The 22,534-nt window shown below is 47.4% G+C and overlaps 3 protein-coding genes and 1 pseudogene across 3 annotated transcripts; 3 read left to right on the top strand and 1 right to left on the bottom strand.

The window, feature by feature from the left end:
• Positions 1–673: 673 nt before the first annotated feature.
• On the top strand, positions 674–3,028 carry LOC136456501 (UDP-glycosyltransferase 88A1-like). The gene has a single exon (XM_066456403.1). It carries the CDS (start codon positions 1,271–1,273, stop codon positions 2,726–2,728), a length of 1,458 nt encoding a protein of 485 aa, XP_066312500.1. The 5' UTR covers positions 674–1,270; the 3' UTR covers positions 2,729–3,028.
• Positions 3,029–5,327: 2,299 nt separating this feature from the next.
• On the top strand, positions 5,328–7,290 carry LOC136458939 (UDP-glycosyltransferase 88A1-like). Its single transcript, XM_066458839.1, has one exon. It carries the CDS (start codon positions 5,662–5,664, stop codon positions 7,117–7,119), a length of 1,458 nt encoding a protein of 485 aa, XP_066314936.1. The 5' UTR covers positions 5,328–5,661; the 3' UTR covers positions 7,120–7,290.
• A 1,745-nt stretch (positions 7,291–9,035) lies between these two features.
• LOC136460975 (uncharacterized) lies at positions 9,036–11,259 on the bottom strand (annotated as a pseudogene).
• A 7,419-nt stretch (positions 11,260–18,678) lies between these two features.
• Positions 18,679–20,141, top strand: LOC136458940 (UDP-glycosyltransferase 88B1-like). Its single transcript, XM_066458840.1, has one exon. The coding sequence runs from the start codon at positions 18,711–18,713 to the stop codon at positions 20,139–20,141; it is 1,431 nt and encodes a 476-aa protein (XP_066314937.1). The 5' UTR covers positions 18,679–18,710.
• The last annotated feature ends 2,393 nt before the right edge of the window (positions 20,142–22,534 follow it).

A 22,534-nucleotide genomic window follows, 5' to 3' on the forward strand; every position in this document is an offset into this window, starting at 1 on the left:
ATGACTAATCGACTCTCGTCACCATTTGGCATAGTATGCTTGTTATTTTTATATCTCAATCTCTAGACCTCCGATCAGCGTGATTTCAGTTGTGATAGTCCATAAGTTTTATATATTTTAATGTCACAAAGTTTGAGGTCAGTCCAAGTTACGGTTTTTGTAGACATCAGTTATAGTGGAGATGTAGTGTTCTATCCAGAACTCAAAATGTGAGCTAATTAGATTTTATGTAGAGGGAAGTGTTAAAAAATATTTTTAGCTTAATCATTTACTTCCCTCTGATTGCGTGCCTATCCTTATGCGAATTCATCCTACGGGATGTTAATTCATTGCTACCTCTGGATCCAAGCACCGATTTTACTACTGCTAGTCATGATTTCAATGGAAGATCATCGCATCGAAGAAAATTCAAGCATCGACAACTGGACAGTAAAAGATGGTTTGTCTTCTCCGCATCTATACAACATGCTCGGATGCTTCAACTCGGAGCTTGTTTGATATAAGAGCTAATAGGTGGACTATTTTTTTAACCAAATGTCCAACTCAGAGCGTTATTATGTTGCTTCCACCATATTTTTTTTAAATTCATATATATAATGTACCTGAAATGAATGTGCGACCACAAAAAAGTGGTAGCGATGGACTACTATCCATCTGTTTTTTTTTTCTTTTATTTATACTCTGTGATGCTTATAGTGCAAGCATAGCCAACCTCCTCGGACTACCATTCAAACTTCGGACAAGTGTTCTATCGCCTTCAGCTGGTGGATATATCTAGGAAGCATCGACCATCTCCCGTGCCCAGGGCCACTGCTTAGGAGTTCAATTAGGACTCAGACACTCAGTTCCTTGATCTGTAAGCTAGGTGAGTCTTGCCTTTCGTTCTCAAACCGCAAAACTCTGTACGCTAGGTGAGTCTTGCCTTTCGTTCTCAAAAACTGCAAAACTCAGCACTGGCAGTTTGTCGAGCAGATCGAGGCAATTTCCACCGTTCGACAGCTCTCAGGGGTACTGAGTGATGGTCAATAGGTCAATTGCTTCGCCGGCAAGGCTGCGCAGCTATATACAATTGAGCCCCGCAGGCACCCATTTTGCACAGCATCTCCGAAGCCACACCACAGCACAGTGCCCCATTCGTTTGTCACGGCTGAAAGTAGGGTTGGCTGATTTACTGTAAGAGAAAAATATCGTTCCATAATTGAAAAGGTACGGCTTATAAGCCGAGCGAATTGCCTCCAATAATTGACCGACCAGCGCGCCGGCCGCTGACATGGACAGCGTAGTATCCGCGAAGCAGACCGTCGTTCTGTACCCCGGCGGCGGCGCCGGGCACGTCGGGCCGATGACGCAGCTCGCCAAGGTCTTCCTCCACCACGGCTACGACGTCACCATGGTGCTCCTGGAGCCGCCCTTCACGTCGATCGCCTCCGGCGCCAGCTTCATCGAGGGCCTCGCCGCCTCCAACCCGTCCATAACCTTCCACCTCCTCCCGCCGATCCCGCCCCCTGACTTCGCCAGCGCCACGAAGCACCCTTTCCTCCTCATGCTGGAGCTGCTGCGCCAGTACAACGACAAGCTCGAGAGCTTCCTCCGCTCCATCCCCCGGGAGCGCCTGCACTCCCTCGTCATCGACATGTTCTGCACCGAGGCCATCGACGTGGCCGCAAAGGTGGGCGTCCCCGTCTACACGTTCTTCGCGGCGAACGCTGGAGCTCTGGCCGTCCTAACCCAGACGGCGGCGCTGCTTGCCGGTCGGCAAACGGGCCTGAAGGAGCTTGGGGACACGCCCATCGAGTTCCTTGGCGTCCCGCCGATGCCGGCGTCCCATATCATCAGGGAGATGCTCGAGGACCCGGAGGACGAGGTGTGCAAGACCATGACGAAGATCTGGAAGCGCAACACGGACACCCGGGGAGTCCTGATCAACACCTTCTACTCACTGGAGGGCTGGGCCCTGCAGGCGTTCAGCGACCCGCTGTGCGTCCCCGGCAAAGTGTTGCCTCCTGTTTACTCCATCGGGCCGTTGGTTGGCGAGGGCGGGACACACAGAGAGGAAGCGGAGAGGCACGAGTGCCTCACCTGGCTCGACGCACAGCCGGAGCGCAGCGTCGTGTTCCTCTGCTGGGGGAGCAGGGGCTTGCTGTCCGGGGAGCAGCTCAAGCAGATCGCCGCTGGCCTAGACCAGTCCGGGCAGCGGTTCCTCTGGGTGGTGCGCACGCCGGCCAGCGACCCGAAACGACGCTGGGAGCCACGCCCGGAGCCGGACCTTGACACCCTCCTGCCGGAGGGGTTCTTGGAGCGGACCAGGGACCGCGGCCTCGTCATCAAGTCGTGGGCACCGCAGGTGGATGTGCTCAACAACCCCGCTATTGGCGCGTTTGTCACCCACTGCGGGTGGAACTCGACGCTTGAGGCCATCGCAGCGGGGGTGCCGATGCTGTGCTGGCCACTGGACGCAGAGCAGAAGATCAACAAGGTACTTATGACCGAGGCCATGGGCATCGGGCTGGAGCTGGAGGGGTACAACACAGGTTTCATCAAGGCTGAGGAGATCGAGACCAAGGTGAGGCTTGTGTTGGAGTCCGAGGAGGGGAGGGAGATTAGGACGCGAGCAGCAGAGCTGAAGAAAGAAGCACACGAGGCGTTGGAATACGGGGGATCGTCACAGGCGGCATTTCTCCAATTCTTGTCAGATGTTAAGAATATTAGTGAGCAGCTCCGGGAATGACGAATCTTTAGCCACTTTTGGTGTTTGTCCAGCCTTTTGTCATTCCTAGTGTACTCACTACTCCAACAAAGAACATTTTGTGCCTTTTCTTAAGAAGCATAACCATCATATAAGCTGATGCATTGCTTATTGGGTAACAAAACAGCAGTGCATATTACTACCTAATCTTCTTCGAATTACTTCTCTGCGTCATAGTTGGCTTCTCTGGACCAATGGTCATCCAGCATCTCATCACTATCGATCGAAGAATAGTCCATATGTTCAGTGCCTTCACCGGACAGGAACTTTTGTTCCATCGCATCTGTGAGACTGAATTTCTCCAGCTGATCCTGCATTTCTTCAGAGGATAACATTTGGCTGATAGTCCTAGCTGCAGAGTCTTCCCCATTGGTGCAGCCTCATTTGCAGCCAGCTGCCATTATGTTCAATTGCAACAAACTCATCTCCTGCAACTGCAAGGGAAGTGCATCAAAAGGAAGAATCACACTTTGATAAAGTTCAACCAAAATTTTGAGGCACTCTTGACGTCCTTGTAGGTGAAATAACAAATGGCTCAAGCAAGATGACATAGAGCCATAGAGGTCCCAAAACTAAAATGGAGCACACCTCAAATATGTGGTTTTCATTGTGAACTACATCGAGTCTCTACATCACCGATATGTGGTTTTAATTGTGAACTACCCTGACGAAAATGCGTCGATCAATCCCTGTAACACTGATATGTTCACTTGTAAAACAGAGTCGAGGGAATTTATGTACCGCGAAAAATTTGTGCAGCGCTAACTGGACGAGGGAAACACAGACAGACTTAAGTGTACCATTTGACTTCAAAATGACAATTTACAACACTTGGCAAAATATTGATTCAATCTTTTCCTAAGGAAGCATTAGTTTCAAAATGAATGACCGTACATCCATTCCAGGAACTGACAGCAAGCAGGGTTTCACGAGCATGTACTGCCTAAGTTACCATCTTCCAGATAGGCGCAACAAAACTTTACACGAACGAGCAAGCTAGTAGGAGTACTAACTTTAGAGCTATGAGCAATTGAGAGACGGAGAGACCACTAACAGTTCCTTACAAACGATCTAGAGAACATGAAGGCCATCAGTCTGAAATACAGACCAGGTAACAACAAAACAAGTTCTGTGGACAATGTGGATCCTGTCTGATTTTGTTTATAAAAAATGGACCGATAGATGTTTCTGCTGATAGTGATCAAGCTCAGTAATTTCAAGGATCTGGTTACTACTAGAGAAACTGCAAGTTGTTTGCTTGTTTGGCAAGGAGAAAGAAAAAGACCGAGGAGCTAGCTGATTGGTTGCAAATTCCTGTCTTCTAGAAGTCGAAGAACACACTGGAGACTTGACAGCGCAAGCTTGATCAAAATATGAAGAAAACAAAACAGAGTGTGCTAATCATACGAGCATAAGTAAGCAGGATGACAAGAGCGAGTGGGTGGAATGGTATAAAAATTAATTTCACAACGACAAAAGCTCGTGCTTGATCTTCAGCATCTACTTAAAAATTGCAAAATTTTTAGAGGTCCATGTCCTTTGTTTTGGATCGAAATAAAATAGCTTAACCGAAAGCTCAATTATAGATTCCTAAAAAATTACTTTAAAATTTTAAAATGCTATGAGACCCCAAAATCCAAATCCAAGAAAATAGGTCATGTTTGATATTTAGCATCTGAATGAAAATTTTCAAGATTTTTGGAGGTTCCTAGGTCCTTCGCTTTGAATTGACAAAAAAAAAAGGTCTAGAACAGTCACGCCAAGCAAGACGACGTCACTAAGCCTATGTCACGTCAGCAACAAACGTAGAAAGTGTTCACGGTGTTGTCATCGTTGTGTATATACTTACCCCTGTTCTTCATTTTTTCTCGCACAACAAATTAGCATCAGCATCCGCAGCAGTCACGTTAATAGTTGTTGTATGATGGTATTTATTTATACCGCATGTCTCTTGGCTTGACAAAAAGATTAGTTTGGCACATGATGTTATTAAAATATTAGTTTTTAAGTGAGATTACAAATTGCATAATGAACTTTTTCAGCTTTGGATTTATATCATTTAAGGTCCCCTTTGGATTGTAGGAAAAATTTCTATTTCCTATGCTTTTCCTGTAAAATGAACTAATTCATGTGGAATTTCTCTATAATTCCTGCTTCATTCCTGCATTCCAAAATAGGTCCAAAAGTGTAATGGAGTTGCAAATTGGGCATAGCTCGGTTGGTTAAATTCGAAACTATTTGGGTTCAAGTCATGCGAGCATGGACTTTGATCGTGAATTGGGTCACTATAGTTTTAGCCAAATAGTACTAAACAGTTCTTATGTACACTTATAAATAGTCAAATACACTTGCCCCTCTATCTTTGTCTTTAGATGTAAGAGTCTTGGCTTTCGTTGTCAAAACTACAAATGCCAGAACTCCAGGTCCACGGATATACTTCATCCGTTCTAAATTATAAATCGCTTTGATTTTTTTTTGTTCATCTATTTTGCTATGCATCTAGACATATTACTATCTAGTAAAATAGATGTAAAAAAAGTCAAAACGGCTTATAATTTGGAACGAAAGGAGTATTATTTTAACGCAAGTAGCCAAGCAGAACTCAACTTCCACTTCTACACTGCCTGCCGCCTGCCACAGATCGAGGAAATCTCAAGGTCAAAGTAGATTCCCAAATCCTAATCCAGATTTCCATCTCCATCCGTGGAGCAGCTAGCAATCTCATCCTGTCCAGCAAGAATAAATTAGTCAGCTACTTCGCCGTCAGTGCAGTGAGCAGCTATAGAAAAAAGTGACACCGAAGCTAGCAAAGCCATCTCCACAGCAGCTCTGACCTCTGAGGCCACGGCAGCAAACAGCAGTTCCTGTCTTATCTTCCTTCCCTGGTTGACCAGCCGTGCGCCCGTGCCTCAGAGATGGACGACGGATCCGTGAAGCAGATCGCCGTTCTGTACCCCGTCGGCGGCGTCGGGCACATCGGACCGATGACGCAGCTCGCCAAGGTCTTCCTCCACCACGGCTACGATGTCACCATGGTGCTCATCGAGCCGCCCATCAAGTCGACCGACTCCGGCGCCGGCTTCATCGAGCGTGTCGCCGCCTCCAACCCGTCCATCACCTTCCACGTCCTGCCGCTGATCCCTCCCCCGGACTTGGCCAGCTCCACCAAGCACCCTTTCCTCCTCATACTGGAGCTGATGCGTTGGTACAACGAGGAGCTCGAGAGCTTCCTCCGCTCCATCCCCCGGGAGCGCCTGCACTCCCTCGTCATCGACCTGTTCTGCACCCACGCCATCGACGTGGCGACGAAGGAGGGCGTCCCTGTCTACAAGTTCTTCGCCTCAGGCGCCGGGACTCTGGCGATCTTCACCCAGTTGCCGGCGCTGCTTGCCGGCAGACAGACGGGCCTCAAAGAACTTGGGGACACGCCCCTCGAGTTCCTTGGGGTCCCGTCCATGCCGGCGTCCCATCTCGTCACGTCGCTGCTGGAGAGTCCGGAGGACGAGCTGTGCAGGACCATGATGAAGATCTTGGAGCGCAATGCGGACACCCACGGCGTTCTGGTCAACACGTTCGAGTCGCTGGAGAGCCGGGCCCTGCCGGCGTTGAGGGATCCCCTATGCGTTCCCGGCCAGGTGCTGCCTCCAGTTTACTCCGTCGGGCCGTTGGTTGGCACGGGCGGGACGACGGACAAGCAGGAAGGAGGTTCTAGGCACGAATGCCTCGCGTGGCTCGACGCGCAGCCAGAGCGCAGCGTGGTGTTCCTCTGCTGGGGGAGCAAGGGCGCCCTCCCCAAGGAGCAGCTCGAGGAGATCGCCGATGGCCTGGAAAGATGTGGGCAACGGTTCCTATGGGTCGTGCGCACGCCGGCAGGCAGCGACGGCCCCAAAAGATACTGGGAGCAGCGTGGCGAGGCGGATCTGGACGCGCTCTTGCCGGAGGGGTTCTTGGAGCGGACCAAGGGCCGTGGCCTCGTCGTCACGTCATGGGCACCGCAGGTGGATGTGCTCAACCACCCCGCTACGGGCGTATTCGTCACCCACTGCGGGTGGAACTCGACGCTGGAGGCGATCGCAGCGGGGGTGCCGATGCTGTGTTGGCCATTGGCGGGCGCGGAGCAGAGGATGAACAAGGTGTTTATAACCGACGACATGGGCGTCGGGGTGGAGATGGAGGGCTACATGACAGGTTTCATCAAGGCTGAAGAAATAGAGGGGAAGGTGAGGCAAGTATTAGAGGCCGGAGAAGGGACGAGGCTTAGGAAACGAGCACTGCAGCTGAAGAAAGAAACGGAGGAAGCGCTGGAGGACGGTGGCTCGTCGCAGGCGGCATTTCTCCGATTCTTGTCAGATGTTGCAAATCTTAGAGAGTAGCTTCGGAAGCAATGTATTCGCTCGTCACATCACCGGTCGACACCGCCACAAAATAGAATGTCCATTGTCATGGCGAGCGACGCCTAATTTTAGATCAAAGGCATTCATCCAGCTTTATCAAAAACGTAACAAGCGCCAACGATCCGAGAACTGGGTTACCAGTTTTACAGAATTCGCACCAAAAAGAGTTTAACAGCCCTCAACATTCACCCTTACTGCTAACTCAACAACCTAATGCTATGTTCGACTACCATTATAAGCCAGCTTATAAGTCGTTTTATCAGTCATGGTATAGTATTTTTCTCTCCCAACAAATCAGCCGTACAAATCAGCACAAGCGGCTTATAGACCAGCCAAACAGAGCCTAAGCTTCTAAGCAACTAACAATCCATTAAACCACCACCCAAAAGAAGATTACAGCAAACGGAAAGCATAGACTCATGAAGCTCGGTGCGCGTTTGCCGCGATCAGGCTAATCATTTTCTCTGTCATCGAACTCAGCTTCGGTTTCACCGGGGACTCCATGTCTTGATCAACATCAGCGTTTTGTATACTGTCATCACCTTCTTGTTGAAGACCTGATCATTACGAGTTTTCCAGATGGTCCATAAAGCACCTGCACATATGAATAAGATGACCTTTTGATTTTTTTCTTCTTCTACATTTATCAACAAACTCTATAAGGAAGTCTTCACAGTTGGTTGGCGACTTCTGCCACCAAAAGGTATTTCTCAAGAATGACCACAAAACTACAGCAATGGGGACATTGAAATAAGGATTATTTGGATCCGTGCCATTACAATTTTTGAAGTTTGAAGAAACACCACTACAATTCACCTATTCGGAAATATACCATTATAATTAAGGATGTTTGGATTCTCGCCATTATAATTTTCCAACTTTTGAAAAACGTCATTACAATTCATCTTATTGGATATTTGCTATTACTATTTTGCTTCCCCTCACCCTTGCCCTCTTTCTACGTCTGGAGCGTAGCTAGGCCCACCTACAGGTGCCGTATTTCCGTATGGGCCCGTATTGCCCCTATACGAGAGGATAAGGCTAAGCAGCACGCCCCGTTCTTCTCTGACGCCCCCGTTCTTCTCTCGCACTCTTCCTCATTCTTCCTCCTTCTCTGTCGCACGCCCGCGCCACCTGCCATTGCCGTCGTCGCCTTCTGTGCATCTCGCCGTCGACGCCCGCACCACCTGCCATTGCCGCAGATGAGTGGAAGCCAGGTTAGTGGAGCGGCGGCGGTCGGCTCTAGCTCGGCGGACTGGGGGATCTAGAGCCCGCCGCTGCACCCACTCGTAGAGTGCCCGGATTGTCGAGTTCAGTTGGTACGAATCAAAAGCAAACAACGTGCCACTTATGGTCAGACCTTCGTCAAGTTCCCAAACAATATCAAAATAAGTCAATTTGTGTTCAATTTGGAGTTTCTTAGTTGTTTTTCATGCGGCTAGGGTTTTGTGGGATGCAGGGTGACCCAACAACATGTGGCATCATAATGTCCAAGGCGCAGTACGATGCATTCTTAAGCAACTCAGAGCAGCAGCAGCAGAATCGATCGAAGAAGGTGAGCCATTTGAGTTCAGGAGAAGGTGGACATGGGTCCGTCAACCTCATTTTGGACCTGAAGCTAGAACTCAATGAAATGAAGCAGAAACTTACAGATTTGTGACTGATCCTTCGATGGTGAAGGCGCAAGTTCAGACGATCAAGATGGATTATGTTGTTATAGCAGCAGTCTGTGTAGGTGTAGCCATTGGTTGTCTTATGAGCAAACTTTGAAAGTAGTGAATTGTATGCAATGTAGCTTCTGTTGGTCTTAGCAAGTAGGAGATGAAATAAAAAAAAGGAAAGCATGAACTTTTGGGGGATAACTCACCTAACAGTACATGAATGTCTGAATAATGCTATGGCGCCACCTGCAAGTGCCCAGTATGGAATCTGGCAACATGATCAAGTGCCTAGCAAAGCATATTGACAGCATGAATTCACAGGCATACTGAAAATGACAACAACATACTAACAATAGTAATGACAATAGCATTTCAGCTTGTTCAAGTACTCAAGCATTACAGGCATTTAGTAATTCAACATCTAGAAAATAGACCACTAACAGTACATCCAGTTCAAAGGCCATGACATGCATCCAATATCTAAACTAAGCATTACAGGCGTCCAGAAATTCATCAATTCAGCTTGTTCTAGTTTTCAAGCGTTACAGGTAACCTGAAATTCATAGGCCATCAAAGGCACCTGACAACCTTTTCCAACTAACCATTACATAACAAAAGCATTTCACCAAATAGCTTCACATCCACCGTTAGGTTCACTGTCCATCATCAGCAAATAGGTCCTTCAGGCTTCTGACAACCTTTGGTGGAGGAGCAGCTACATCCTTCTTCTGTTTCTTCTTCAAGGGTGTTTTTTTTTCTTTGGAGTTTTCTTTTTCTTAGTTGCCTTCTTTTTATTCCCCTTGGATGGTCCAGCATCATCAGCTGTGCAATCTGTCCTCTTCCTGTACATGCATTTTCCCCCAGTAAATAATAGTAAATAATTCAAAGTAAAGATAACCATAATTCAACTAAAATGCAAATAACAGTAAATAATTCAAAGTAAAGCTAACCTTTTCTTTGTTGTAGCAGTTTCACCATCCTCTCCAACCATATCAAGCTTGCATGTCTTAGAGAAGTGTCCAAAACCTCCACACCGTTTGCATCTCACTTTCTTTTTGTTGGCATTTTTCTCTAGATAATCCCTTTGCCTTTGCACCTTTGGCTGACCTGGTGGTCTTCCCAGCAAAGGTGGGTAAACCTTGAACCCAAGATTAACCTTTGGCCACTGGGATCTGTCTGTCATTGGTTCAACTCTGCCTTCATAGGTAGCTCTGAACCGTGCAACTGAGTAATACTCATGCACAAAGTCAGCTATCTACATACCTCTGTTAGAAAGTATCCATGCCAAAGCATGCTTGCATGGCTTGCCAATTATTTGCCACTCCCTGCATGAACACTTCTTGTTTTTTAGATCCACTGTGTTCCTCCTATGCTTGTTCCATTCATCGATCAAGATCACTTCTGCAAAGTCCTCATCACTGACTGTAACCTTGACCACCTTTAGATTGTTGCTTATAAGATTCAGTTCCTTCATAACACTTGGTAGGATTCCATCTCCCCATTGCTGTGCAATCTTCTTTCTGATGTACCTTTTCTCCATTATGAGCTCCCTTATCCTATCAACTAGCTCATGGATATGAAGTCCTTTCAAGTGCTTGATCTGAGCATTAAAACTCTCAGACACATTATTAGTCAAATAGTCACATTTGCTTTCCTTAGAGAAGCCACTTCTGTACCATATCCTAGCATGATGTTGTTCAAGGTAGTCAATTGTAGCTGGAGCAAACTAAAAAATTCTCTTCATATGCCACCTGAACATATATTTAGTGTAGCTCCTGGCTGTAGGGTATAGATGGTCAGTAAAAACATCCCCTGAGTAGTGTTTCATGAAGTTGCTGTACATGTGCCTCATGCACTCCCTATTTTCAGCTTGTGGAAAAACAGCCCTTACTGCTTTCTCTAAACCTTTACAAGCATCTAAACATAAGACTAGTCCTAGTGGGTCTCCTATGACTTTGTGCAAATTTTCTAGGAACCACTTCCAGTTATCCTTAGTCTCTGAGTCAAATACAACATATGCTATATGGTACAACCAGTTATGCCCATCAACACCAGTTGCTGAAGCCAAATGTACAGTGTACTTTCCATGCAAAAAAAGATGCATCTACTCCTATGAAGGGTCTACAACCAGCAAGGAATCCATCAATGCATGGCTTCAAAGCAACAAAACCCTCTTGAACCTATTCTTTTTACCAATCTTCTCTAACTCTATTTCTACATGACTTCCAGGTGAACTTTGTTGTAGTTGAGCAGCCCAATTGAAAAGAAGTTGGAAGCTTTCCTCATACTTACCATGAATTTGATCCAAGGTTACCTTCAATCCAAACCAATCTTTTGAGTACTTCAGCTTTATTCCAAAGTCACCCTCCAGTTTGTCTTTTGCATCCTTTGCTCTCTTTATTGGATTCTTCTTAACCCAATCTCCAAGCCTATCTGCACACCAGCCCTGACTAGCCATTTTCCCTTCTCTAAGCTTGGTGGTAGGACAATTGTGCTCTGCATGAAGCTTTTTGATCTATAGAAAGGCAGATAGAAATTTATTCCAAATATGTGCATGCTGCAATAATTAAACACAACATAGAAAAAAATACAATATGTACCTGTACTGTTTTCTTGTCAAAAATGGTGGAAGCATGAATTCTCCAAGGGCCACCCTCAGCAGCATACTTTGCTATGAATCTTGTCTTGTCTGCCTTGTAACCAATAGCAAACTCAAATCCAGTCTTCACTGCATAGTGCCTTATTGCTTTTCTAAATGCAATGATACCAGGAAACAACTCCCCCTTCACTATTTTGGGATTCTCAGGATCATGCAGTACATGGACCTCCAAAGGGTTAGCATCATCCACCTCTACCTCAACATGGACAAAAATATCAGATGGTGCAGCAGAAGCATAAGTGTTAGCATTGTCACCATCAACTCTAGAGAATGCGCACCGGTGGCTAGGGTGTACAGTCGTCGGCGCTGACCTCCAATCGCCGTAGCCCGACACCAATCGCCACCCGTTGGATACAGTCGCACTGCTAGGGTTCGTCATAGGAGAATGAGGAAGAACACAGGGAGGAAGAGAGAAGAACGGGGGAGGCAGCTTCACTTTCCTTATCCACATGGCCAGGGGCAATACACAAATACATGACGTGCAAGTGGGCCTAGGAACACGCCGGACATAGAAAAGGGCAAGGGTGAGGGAGAAGCAGAATAGTAATGGCAAATATCCAATAAGGTGAATTGTAATGCCGTTTTTCAAAAGTTGAAAAATTGTAATGGCGAGAATCCAAAAATCCCAAATAATTATTTCGTTCTTCGAAGTATGCCATTATGTATGTTTTGGACACGGTTGGACCCATTTGCATGCCAACCTATTTTCGTATTGCCCAGAATACCCCTCTACCCCCTCTCTCTACAACACTGATGCATGACCCCACATGTCATCTTCTTCATCTTTTTCCCCATCTTCCCTGGCCACGGCCATCGCACGCTGCTGCCCCGCCGCCACGCCTCCATATTCATCCTGCTACTCCTCATCGGATGCTGCTACTAGGGTGCTTTCAGCACCAGGACGGTCACGGAGGATGGAGGGCGTCCTTTTTTCTTCCCTAACGTTGTTGGGATAGCACGCGGCTTCGCACGACAGCGCGGTGACAGCTTTGGCGATGCGAGTTAGTGGCGCAGCGCAGTAGTCGATCAGGCCGCAAACGCAACGGGCGTGACGGCAACGGCAACGCCTAACAGCAGTCGATCAGGCGAGCGCGATGGCAACGGGCGCCGATGCCGCAGCCTCGTCGCGGTAACCCAGTGGCAGTGCGGCGGTGAGGTCGAACGAGTCCCTTCTAGCTGGACGAGACAAATTTCCACGTAGCCCAATGATCACCGGCACGATAGCACATCGTTTGCACATCAGCACGCCTAGCCCCGCACATCATTTCTTGCGGCTAGCTCCACCATGATAGACGTTGAAGGATCGGGTGCGCTTCTGCTACGAGGGTCGAGTCACCGGGATGGGGTGGGGTACTCATGGCACGACCCCATCTTGGCAACGACATGATTCTACTCGAGCCTGCTCGGTATCCAGCTAGAAAACCGAAGTAGACCGACGTCGTCGCAAGCCTCGCCATGCGGTTCTTCAACCCGCTCATGCCAACCGATGCGCTACCGCTCTGTAAGGATCCACTCTAAGCTAGAGTCATCTGTCGGCGCCGAGGCCAACGGTAGTGTTCGACCGGATGCTCCACTGCCTCGACGTGTTTCAAACAACGCCTCATGTGTGCCGGCCCATAGCCGCTGTGGTCCAACGAATCCGCGATGGAGGCAGAGAGGAGGAAGAAAATGACAAGTGGAGCCCACATGTTAGTGAGGACGAGAGAGTAGGGTAGATGGGTATTTTGGGCAATACGGAAATGCAAATGGGCCCAATCATGTTTAAAGCGTCCATAATGGTATATTTTAGAGAATAGAAGAATTATAATGGCACTTCTCCAAATAGGTGAATTGTAGTGGTGTTTCTCCAAACTTCAAAAATTATAATGACACTGATCCAAATAATCCTTGAAATAAAATATGGTAAGTGGTTTCAGTCTTGTCACAAGTAGCGCACTCCTCTGGCCTCGACCATTGCTTTTTCTTCGGCTGAACAACAGACTAGATTCTATCATGCGCCGCCATCCACAACAACAACAATAACAAAGCCTTTAAGTCCCAAACAAGTTGGGATAGGCTAGAGTTGAAACCCAGCAGAAGTAATCAAGGTTCAGGCACGTGAATAGCTGTTTTCCAAGCACTCCTATCTAAGGCTAAGTCTTTGGGTATATTCTATCCTTTCAAGTCTCCTTTTATTGCCTCTACCTAAGTCAACTTCGGTCTTTCTCTGTCTCTCTTCACGTTACTATCCTGGCTTAGGATTCCACTACGCACCGGTGCCTCTGGAGGTCTCTGTTAGACATGTCCAAACCATCTCAATCGGTGTTGGACAAGCTTTTCTTCAATTGGTGCTACCCCTAATCTATCACGTATATCATCATTTCGAACTCGATCCCTTCTTGTATGACCGCAAATCCAACGCAACATACGTATTTTCGCGACACTTATCTATTGAACATGTTGTCTTTTCATAGGCCAACATTTTACACCATACAACATAGCAGGTCTAATTATCGTCCTATAAAACTTACCTTTTAGCTTCCATGGTACCCTTTTGTCACATAGGACACTAGATGCTTGACGCCACTTCATCCACCCTGCTTTGATTCTATGGCTAACATCTTCATTAATATCCCCGTCTCTATGTAGCATTGATCCTAAATATCAAAAAGTATCCTTCCTAGGCACTACTTGACTTTCCAAACTAATATCTTCCTCCTCCCGAGTAGTAGTGCCGAAGTCACATCTCATATACTCAGTTTTAGTTCTACTGAGTCTAAAACCTTTGGACTCCAAAGTCTCCCACCATAACTCTAGTTTCTGATTCACTCATGTCCGACTTTCATCAACTAGCACTACATCGTTCGTGAAAAGCATACACCAAGGGATGTCCCCTTGTATGTCCCTTGTGACCTCATCCATCACTAAGGCAAATAGATAAGGACTCAAAGTTGACCCTTGATATAGTCCTATCCTAATTGAGAAGTCATCCGTGTCTCCATCACTTGTTCGAACACTAGTCACAACATTGTTGTACATGTCCTTAATGAGACCGATGTATTTCATTGGGACTTTATGTTTGTCCAAAGCCCACCGCATAACATTCCTTGGTATTTTATTATAAGCCTTCTTCCAGTCAATAAAAACCATGTGTAGGTCCTTCTTCTTCTCCCTATACCGCTCCATAACTTGTCTTATTAAGAAAATGGCTTTCATGGTTGACCTTCCGGCCATGAAACCAAATTGGTTCATAGAGACCCGCGTTACCGCTCTCAAGCGATGCTCGACAACTCTCTCCTATAGCTTCATAGTATGGCTCATCAACTTAATTCCCTGGTAACTAGTACAACTTTAAATATACCCTTTATTCTTGTAGATCGGTACCAATAAACTTCTTCTCCACTTGTCAGGCATCTTGTTCGATCAAAAAATATGGTTAAACAGCTTGGTTAGCCATACTATAGCTATGTCCTCAAGGCATCTCTACATCTCGATTGGGATACCATCCGGTCCCATGGCCTTACCTCCTTTCATCCTTTTCAACGCCTCTTTGACCCCAGATTCTTGGATTTTCCGCACAAAGCGCCTATTGGTGTCATCAAAAGAGTCATCCAACTGAAAGGTTGTGTCTGTATTCTCACCATTGAACAATTTGTCAAAATACTCTTGCCATCAATGTCAGATCTCATCCTCCTTCACCAAGAGATGCTCCCTTTCATCCTTAATGCACTTAATTTGGTTGAAGCCCCTTGTCTTTCTCTCACGAACCCACCGCCATCCAAATGAAAATTTTCACTTTTAGAGGAATGTTACATTTCCACATTGTCAACATTCGACTATCTCTAACACCCCATGTAGTCATGGCTTTGTATAGGGATCTTGTTGAATACTCTCTAGATGGTTCTAATGCCGAGGAAACTTTGTCTCTACCTTCCCAGCAGTGTTTGGAGTTGAACCCATTCTGCAGTGTGTTGCTCATTGAATAAGATTTTTAAACTATGAAAAATATGTCTAAACTTATTAAAATTTTGAGAGAAGTCCTAGGGATATATTGGGACCTATAAACCTAGATAAAGTATTTAGAGGTCATGAAAAATATATCTAGAAGCTTCCAAGAATTATATTTAACTCTAGCAGTGGAAAGAATATCCAGGAAAATCTCAAAAAGAAAATATAAAACATTCTAATCAATATCTAAATGTGTTTCCAAAACTTTGCAAAACAAAAACATGAGATGCAGCTAATACAAATGCATTCAACATTAATCTAGGTTTTCATGTTAGTCGTATCTCATGTTTTATTGTGAAAAGTTTTAAACACACATTTAAACATTGATTAAATTATTTTTGGGGGATTGTTAAGTTTTTTGAATATTTTTCTCTTTTGTATAGATAAATCTAATTTTTGGAAGCCTCTAGATATATTTTCATGATTTTTAAATATTTTGTTTGGGTTTCTTGTTTCTCGTTCTATCTCTAAGATTTTTCTCGAATGCTTTAGAAGTTTAAGAGCATCTCCAAGTGTACCCAATATTTTCTTCCAAAAAACAGAGAGTTTTACAACTCCTAAAACAAGTATTGGAAGGAATAAAGAAGGCCATCTCCAAAAATTTCTAATAATCCAGTCCTAAAATATAGAAGATAATTTTACATCAAGAATCATATACTATTTCTAAATTATTCTAACCACTTTTATATATTATTTTTCTTTTGTACATTTGTATCAGGAACTCTTTCCTACTCTTTATTCTTTCCACGCCCTTTCACCTTTAGATTGGTCGACAAACACGCGCGGGGAGAGAAGATACGCGCGACGCGTAACTTTACGTGGAACATGATAACTTTTGCTAAGTTCTAAAAGATTAGGAGGATGGATTAGGAGTTGTTGGAAAGGAGTTTTTTTCTCATCTCGCTAAAAACCAAGGATTAGGAAGGGATTTAGAAAACTCTTGGAGATAGAGATCATTTTTGTGATTTAAAAACCTCATTAAGTGTTTATCATAACTTTTTAATTAAAAAACACCTCTAGTCGGAGCAAGAAGGTAACTTGAGCAGTTTGAGATTTGAGGCAGGCGAGGTGAGAACCTGAACTAGGATGGTATTTTAGTTTTAGAGCATCTCCAAGAGCCTTCACTTTCTAAATCATCATTTGGAGAGCCATTTGCATAAAAATAGCTTTGTATATCTTTTCACTCTCCAACAATTTTTCTATATCTCATTCGCACTCTAGAGAGCCATTCTCGTCTTCTATTTTTGGTTAGCGAAAAATTCGGAATAGAAGATGACTATATTTAGATGATCATTTAGAGAAGCTGTTGGAGGGTAGCTTTTCACTAAAATATCTATTACTAGCATTTAGAAAGGATATGGAAAGTCTCTTATAGAGAAGAGGCAAAAATGACCTCCCCATCAATAATCGGCCCATTACATTTTCCTTAGAGATTTAAGCCCGCTGGATGGAAATCAGATTCGGCAAAGCCCACTAAGATCTGCACTCTGAGACACTACGGGGAACGGGAGCTTTGTCGTGTGGCACACACTCGGCAAAGGACACACGACAAAAATCCTGCCGTCAAACTAACTTTGCCGAGTGTTTTTTGTCGGGCAAGTGCACAAAAAACACTTGGTAAACAAATTTTTCAGAAAAAATAAAAAACCAAGCTGCCGTCTTCTCCTTGCCGCGCCGCCACCACGCCGCACCACCACCACACCGTGCCGCCACCATGCCCAGGCCGCCACCACACGGGGGCCAGATCTGGTGGAGGCGGTGGAGGAGCATCGCCGGTAGATCCGCCGCCAGGAAAGGGAGAGGCAGGGGGAGCGCCGCCATGCCAAGAGAGGAAGGGGGGAGGGCGCCACCGCCGAGAAAAGGAGGGGGAGGGCGCCGAAGCGCTGGGAGAGGGAGAGGGCAGGGCGCCGTCGCACCAGGAGAGGGAGGGGGCAGGGCACCGCCGCGCCGGAAGAGGGAGGGGGGGGGGGGCGCCACCACGCCGGGAGAGGAGGGCCACGCGCCAGATCCGTCCGCCCACGCTGGGGCCGGATCCAGCCTCCCCGTGCGCCATCGTCGCCGGATTCGCCCGTGTCAGAGTCGGATCTGGTGGAGGCGGTGGAGGAGCGCCGTCGGTAGATCCGCCACTCGCACAGGGAGAGGGAGGGAGGTGCGCCGCCACGTAGGGAGAGGCAGGAGGAGCGCTGCCATGCCGAGAGAGGAAGGGGGGAGGGCGCCACCGCCAGGAAAGGGAGGGGGAGGGCACCACCGCGCTGGGAGAGGGAGAGGGCAGGGCGTCGCCGCGCAGGGAGAGGGAGGGGACAGGGCGCCGCCGCGCTGGAAGAGGGAGGGGGAGGGCACCGCCGCACCGGGAGAGGAGGGCCGTGCGCGGTGCGCTCGGGAGAGGACCGCCGCCACCACGCACAGAGAGGGAGGAGGGGAGGGCGGGGCCGAGGGGGTGGCCGTAGGGGAAGAACAAGAGGGAGGGGTGGGGCGCCCGCTGGGGCCGGTTAAAAAAAGATTTTTTCCTTTGCCGAGTGTCCTAGATCTGGGCACTTGGCAAAGTTTTTTTTTAATTTTTTTTCTTCTCCTTCTTTCCTAGAAAAAAGATTTTTTTTTTCCTTTGTCGAGTGTCCTAGATCTGGGCACTCGGCAAAGTTTTTTTTTCATTTTTTTTCTTCTCCTTCTTTCTCAGAAAAAAGATTTTTTTTTGCTTTGCCGAGTATCCTAGATCTGGGCACTCGTTTTTTTCATTTTTTTTCTTCTCCTTCTTTCCCATAAAAAATATTTTATTTCTTTGTCGAGTGTTAAAAAAACACTCGGCAAACCCCCTCTTTGTCGAGTGATTTTTTTTACACTCGACAAACCTCCGTGTTTTTTTTGTCGAGTGTTTTTAACGCAGCACTTAGCAAATAACTTATTTGCCAAGTGTACGAGAAAATACACTCGGCAAATTTAACGTTTCAGAGATGCGTCTTATCTGGCCTGTCGTCTCTCTTTGTTCCCCGATTGCCGAGCGTCGATCCAGGGACCACACCAGCTCCGGCCCACTGATCCTCCACAGCAATGGAGCAGTAAAATTAGCTCCCTCCAGCTCGAGGAATGGCTTCAATTGGAAGTCAAAACTCAAAACACATGGGAACAACGGCAGCCATTCAATGAGAAGTGCCCCCTCATGCTTTTAAATAGAGAATGGCGGCCCCCGTACGTATGTCTATCTATTCTCGTCTCGTGTTCCATTGCACAGTTCCATCTCGCGGCATTCCCACGTCGAGAAGTGCCTCATGGCCGTCATGGCGCAGAAGACCGTGATCCTCTACCCTTCTCTGGGAGTCGGCCATCTGAACCCCATGGTGGAGCTGGCCAAGGTCTTCCTCCGCCGCGGCCTAGCCGTCATCATCGCCGTCGTCGACATGCCCGACAAGGACTCTGTGTCGGCTGAGGCGCTGGCTCGCCTCGCCGCCGCCAACCCGGACATCGCGTTCCGCCTCCTCCCCGTCCCGTCCTACGGCACGGAGCCTTGCTCTCACCCGGTCATGCGCACCATCGACGTGCTCCGCGTCGCCAACCCCGCGCTTCTGGGCTTCCTGCGCGCGCTCCCCGCTGTCGACGCCATCGTGCTCGACATGTTCTGCATGGACGCGCTCGACGTCGCCGCCGACCTCAACATCCCGGCATACATCTTCTTCTCCTCCGCGCTAGGCGACCTCGCCATCATGCTCCACATGCCGTACTACTACCCTACCGCCCCGTCCTCGTTCAAGGACATGCCCAAGACCGTGCTGCACTTCCCTGGCGTGCCACCGATCCGCGCGCTCGACATGGGGGCGGCGATGCAGGACCGGGACAGCGACGTCGCCAAGGCACGCCTGTCCCAGTGCGCGCGCATGCTCGAAGCGAGGGGCATTCTCGTGAACAGCTTCGACTGGCTGGAGGCACGGGCCCTGGAAGCGCTGAGCCGTGGCCTCTGCACGCCGGGGAGCTCGGCTCCGCCAGTCCACTGCATCGGGCCGCTTGTCCTTCCCGGAAACAGGGGAGGGGCCAGCGAGAGGCACGCGTGTCTGGAGTGGCTGGACGCCCAGCCGGACCAGAGCGTTGTTTTCCTCAGCTTCGGCAGCCTGGGGATGTTCTCAGCGCCGCAGCTGAGAGAGATAGCACATGGGCTGGAGAACTCCGGGCAGAGGTTCCTGTGGGTCGTTCGGAACCCGCCTGAGCACCGGAGCAACTCCGTCGAGCCGGACCTGGAGTCGTTGCTTCCCGAGGGTTTCTTGGAGCGTACTAGGGAAAGGGGCTTCATGGTGAAGAACTGGGCGCCGCAGAGCGAGGTGCTACGGCACCGATCCATCGCCGTGTTCGTGACGCATTGTGGGTGGAACTCGGCGCTAGAGGGCATCGCGTCTGGCGTGCCGATGATCTGCTGGCCGTTATACGCGGAGCAGAAGATGAATAAGGTGCACATGGTCGAGGAGATAAAGGTTGGCGTGGTGATGGAGGGGTACGAGGAGGAGCTGGTAAAGGCAGAGGAGGTGGAAGAAAAGGTGAGGCTGATGATGGCGCCTGGGTCCGGCGACGGGAAGGAGCTTAGGCAGAGGCTCTTGACGGCCAAGGAGATGACTGTAGAGGTTCTCAAGGAAGGTGGCTCATCTGACGTGGCGTTTGACGCGTTCTTGACAGACTTGCTGAAGAATACCTGTACGGATAAAAGTGGCTTGTGAGATGTGCAACGGGGGGCGGGGAGGGATCACAAGCTGAAAAGTGAAAGAATCATTTTCCCCGCCCCAGGTCCGGAAAAGAATCAAGAATCATTTTCCCCGCCACAGGTCCGGCCGTCCGGGTGCTCGTCTATGGGTCTGGACATGCGCTACATTTTCTTTTTGCGAATTTGGACATGCACTACATCGTCAATAGATTCTGCAATTCTAGCGATAAGATTTTAAACGACTTTCATAGAGGCACTTTGATGTGCTGCTAACCTGTCATTTACATTTTGCATATATGTTGAGGATGCTACGTGCACAACGGAAAATCCAGGGTGTATCATTATTCTTTTTTTTTTAAGATCCGGAGTTTCATGTATTAATAAGAAGAAGAGAGATGGTCTAGTCTATAAGGAAAATCGAACCCGAAAACCATACAACCACTATCTAAAAACTATATTGTCTGCAACTATCATAACGAACGACGAAGCCTAGTATGTGTCATTGTTGCCAAGCTTTGCCCAACGATAAGCAGTTTCGACTTCACAGCGAAGGTCCTCAGCCTTGTCTTAAAGCTTAGAGCAACCCTGAGACAAAAGCTTCGTCGAAGCACCAAGTGGCTACCAAGTACAACACGACCAAATACGAAATCTACCACCAAAGTTCTTGACAGATTGATGAAGAACGCCTGTACAGAGAATAGTGGCTTGTGAGATGTGCAACGGTTCTCTGTTTTTGGATTTTGATTGCCTTTCCCAGATTGTCCAAGAAAACGCTGGGAAGTGAAAGAATCATTTTCCCCGCCCCGGGTCCGGGTGCCCGTGTATGGGCCTGGACATGGGCTACATTAGCGCAATAGATTTTGCAATTGTGCCCGTGTATGTGTTGCTAACCTGTCATTTACATTTTGCATATATGTAGAGGATGCTACGTGCGCAAGGAAAAACAATCCAGGGTCGCTTTTTTTAAGATCCGGAATTTCCAGTATATGTATTAGTAAGAAGAAGAGGATTGGTCCAGTTTATGAGCAGAATGGCGCCAACCCGTCACAAGGTGCCTTTCCCGAATTGTCCAAAAGGGGGGAAACCACAAGCTGGAAAGTGAAAGAATCATTTTCCCCGCCTCGGGGGCTGGGTCCGGGTGCCCGTGTATAGGCCTAGACATGCGCTGCATTTTTTTTGCGCATTTAGACATGCGCTACATTGTCAATAGATTCTGTAATTCCGTTTTTTCTTAAATAATAGATTCTGCAATTCTAGCGATAAGATTTGAAACGACTTTCATAGAAGCACTTTGATGTGCTGCTAACCTGTCCTTTACATTTTGCATATATGTTGAGGATGCTACGTGCACAAGGAAAAATCCAGAGTGTATCGTTATTCTTTTTTGAAAGATCTGGAATTTCTAGCATGTATTAATAACAAGAAGAGAGTTGGTCTAGTCTATAAGGGAAATCAAACCCGAAAACCGTATAACCACTATCTAAAAACTACATTGTCTACAGCTATCATAAGTTCATAACAAACGACAGCCTACTATGTGTCATTGTTGCCAAGCTTTGCACAACAGTTTCGACTTCACAGCGAAGTCCTCAGCCTTGTCTTAAAGCTTAGAGAAACCTTGAGACAAAAGCTTTGTCCAAGCACCAAGTGGCTACCAAGTCCAACATGGCCAAAAACGAAGTCTACCACCAAAGTCCTTGTTTTCAACCATTCTCCAAGACCAATCACAAATATGAGTCATCGTTGCCGAGCCTGTTGACACCTCAACGCAAGAGCTCCAACTTAAAACATTGTAATCAGGCACGACCATCAGTCGAGAGGACCCAAGCACGATGCAGGATTCCACAACAATGCCTTTAGGAAGAAGACGATGCTGCCATCGCTAGCCCATAAATGGCTATGTTATAGCCCATCGAAACCTAGCAATGTAGGATGGGGTGAATGGAGGAAGTGGTGCCCACAGGTATTGCCGTCCAGATTTTCACCCTAACCTCAACTGACCAACCCTTGTAGAAAGCAGTTGGGGCTCAACCATGCTAGTAGTAAGGTTGCATACCAACTATCATCTGCGGGAAAAACACCCTCGGTGGCAGAAACAGCACAACATAGGGAGAGGGAACAAAAAGGACCCAATGGAGACCATGGTGTTGACGCGTATCCGCTTGATCTGAACCACCCACGGCCGAAGTTGACCAGGAAGGTATCCTTTTATCACTCCGATCATAGTATTTTTAAATCTGGTAGACAGGTAGTTTTACCTCTATGTTAAGCTGAGATCTGTTTTGGATTTTGTTGTGATTCTATAATGTCTTATCTTTGCTACAAATTTGAAAACATGTTTTGTAATAACTCTTGTAATGTATGAAATGGATTCTACAAATTTGGGTAGCCAACAAATATGTGGAGCGA

Source organism: Miscanthus floridulus, chromosome 6, assembly GCF_019320115.1.
Source record: "Miscanthus floridulus cultivar M001 chromosome 6, ASM1932011v1, whole genome shotgun sequence".
NCBI lineage: Eukaryota > Viridiplantae > Streptophyta > Magnoliopsida > Poales > Poaceae > Miscanthus > Miscanthus floridulus.

What these genes read in the sequence shown, in the direction of transcription:
- LOC136456501 (XM_066456403.1), top strand. Translation starts at nt 1,271, where the DNA reads ATGGACAGCGTAGTATCCGCGAAGCAGACCGTCGTTCTGTACCCCGGC.
- LOC136458939 (XM_066458839.1), top strand. Translation starts at nt 5,662, where the DNA reads ATGGACGACGGATCCGTGAAGCAGATCGCCGTTCTGTACCCCGTCGGC.
- LOC136458940 (XM_066458840.1), top strand. Translation starts at nt 18,711, where the DNA reads ATGGCCGTCATGGCGCAGAAGACCGTGATCCTCTACCCTTCTCTGGGA.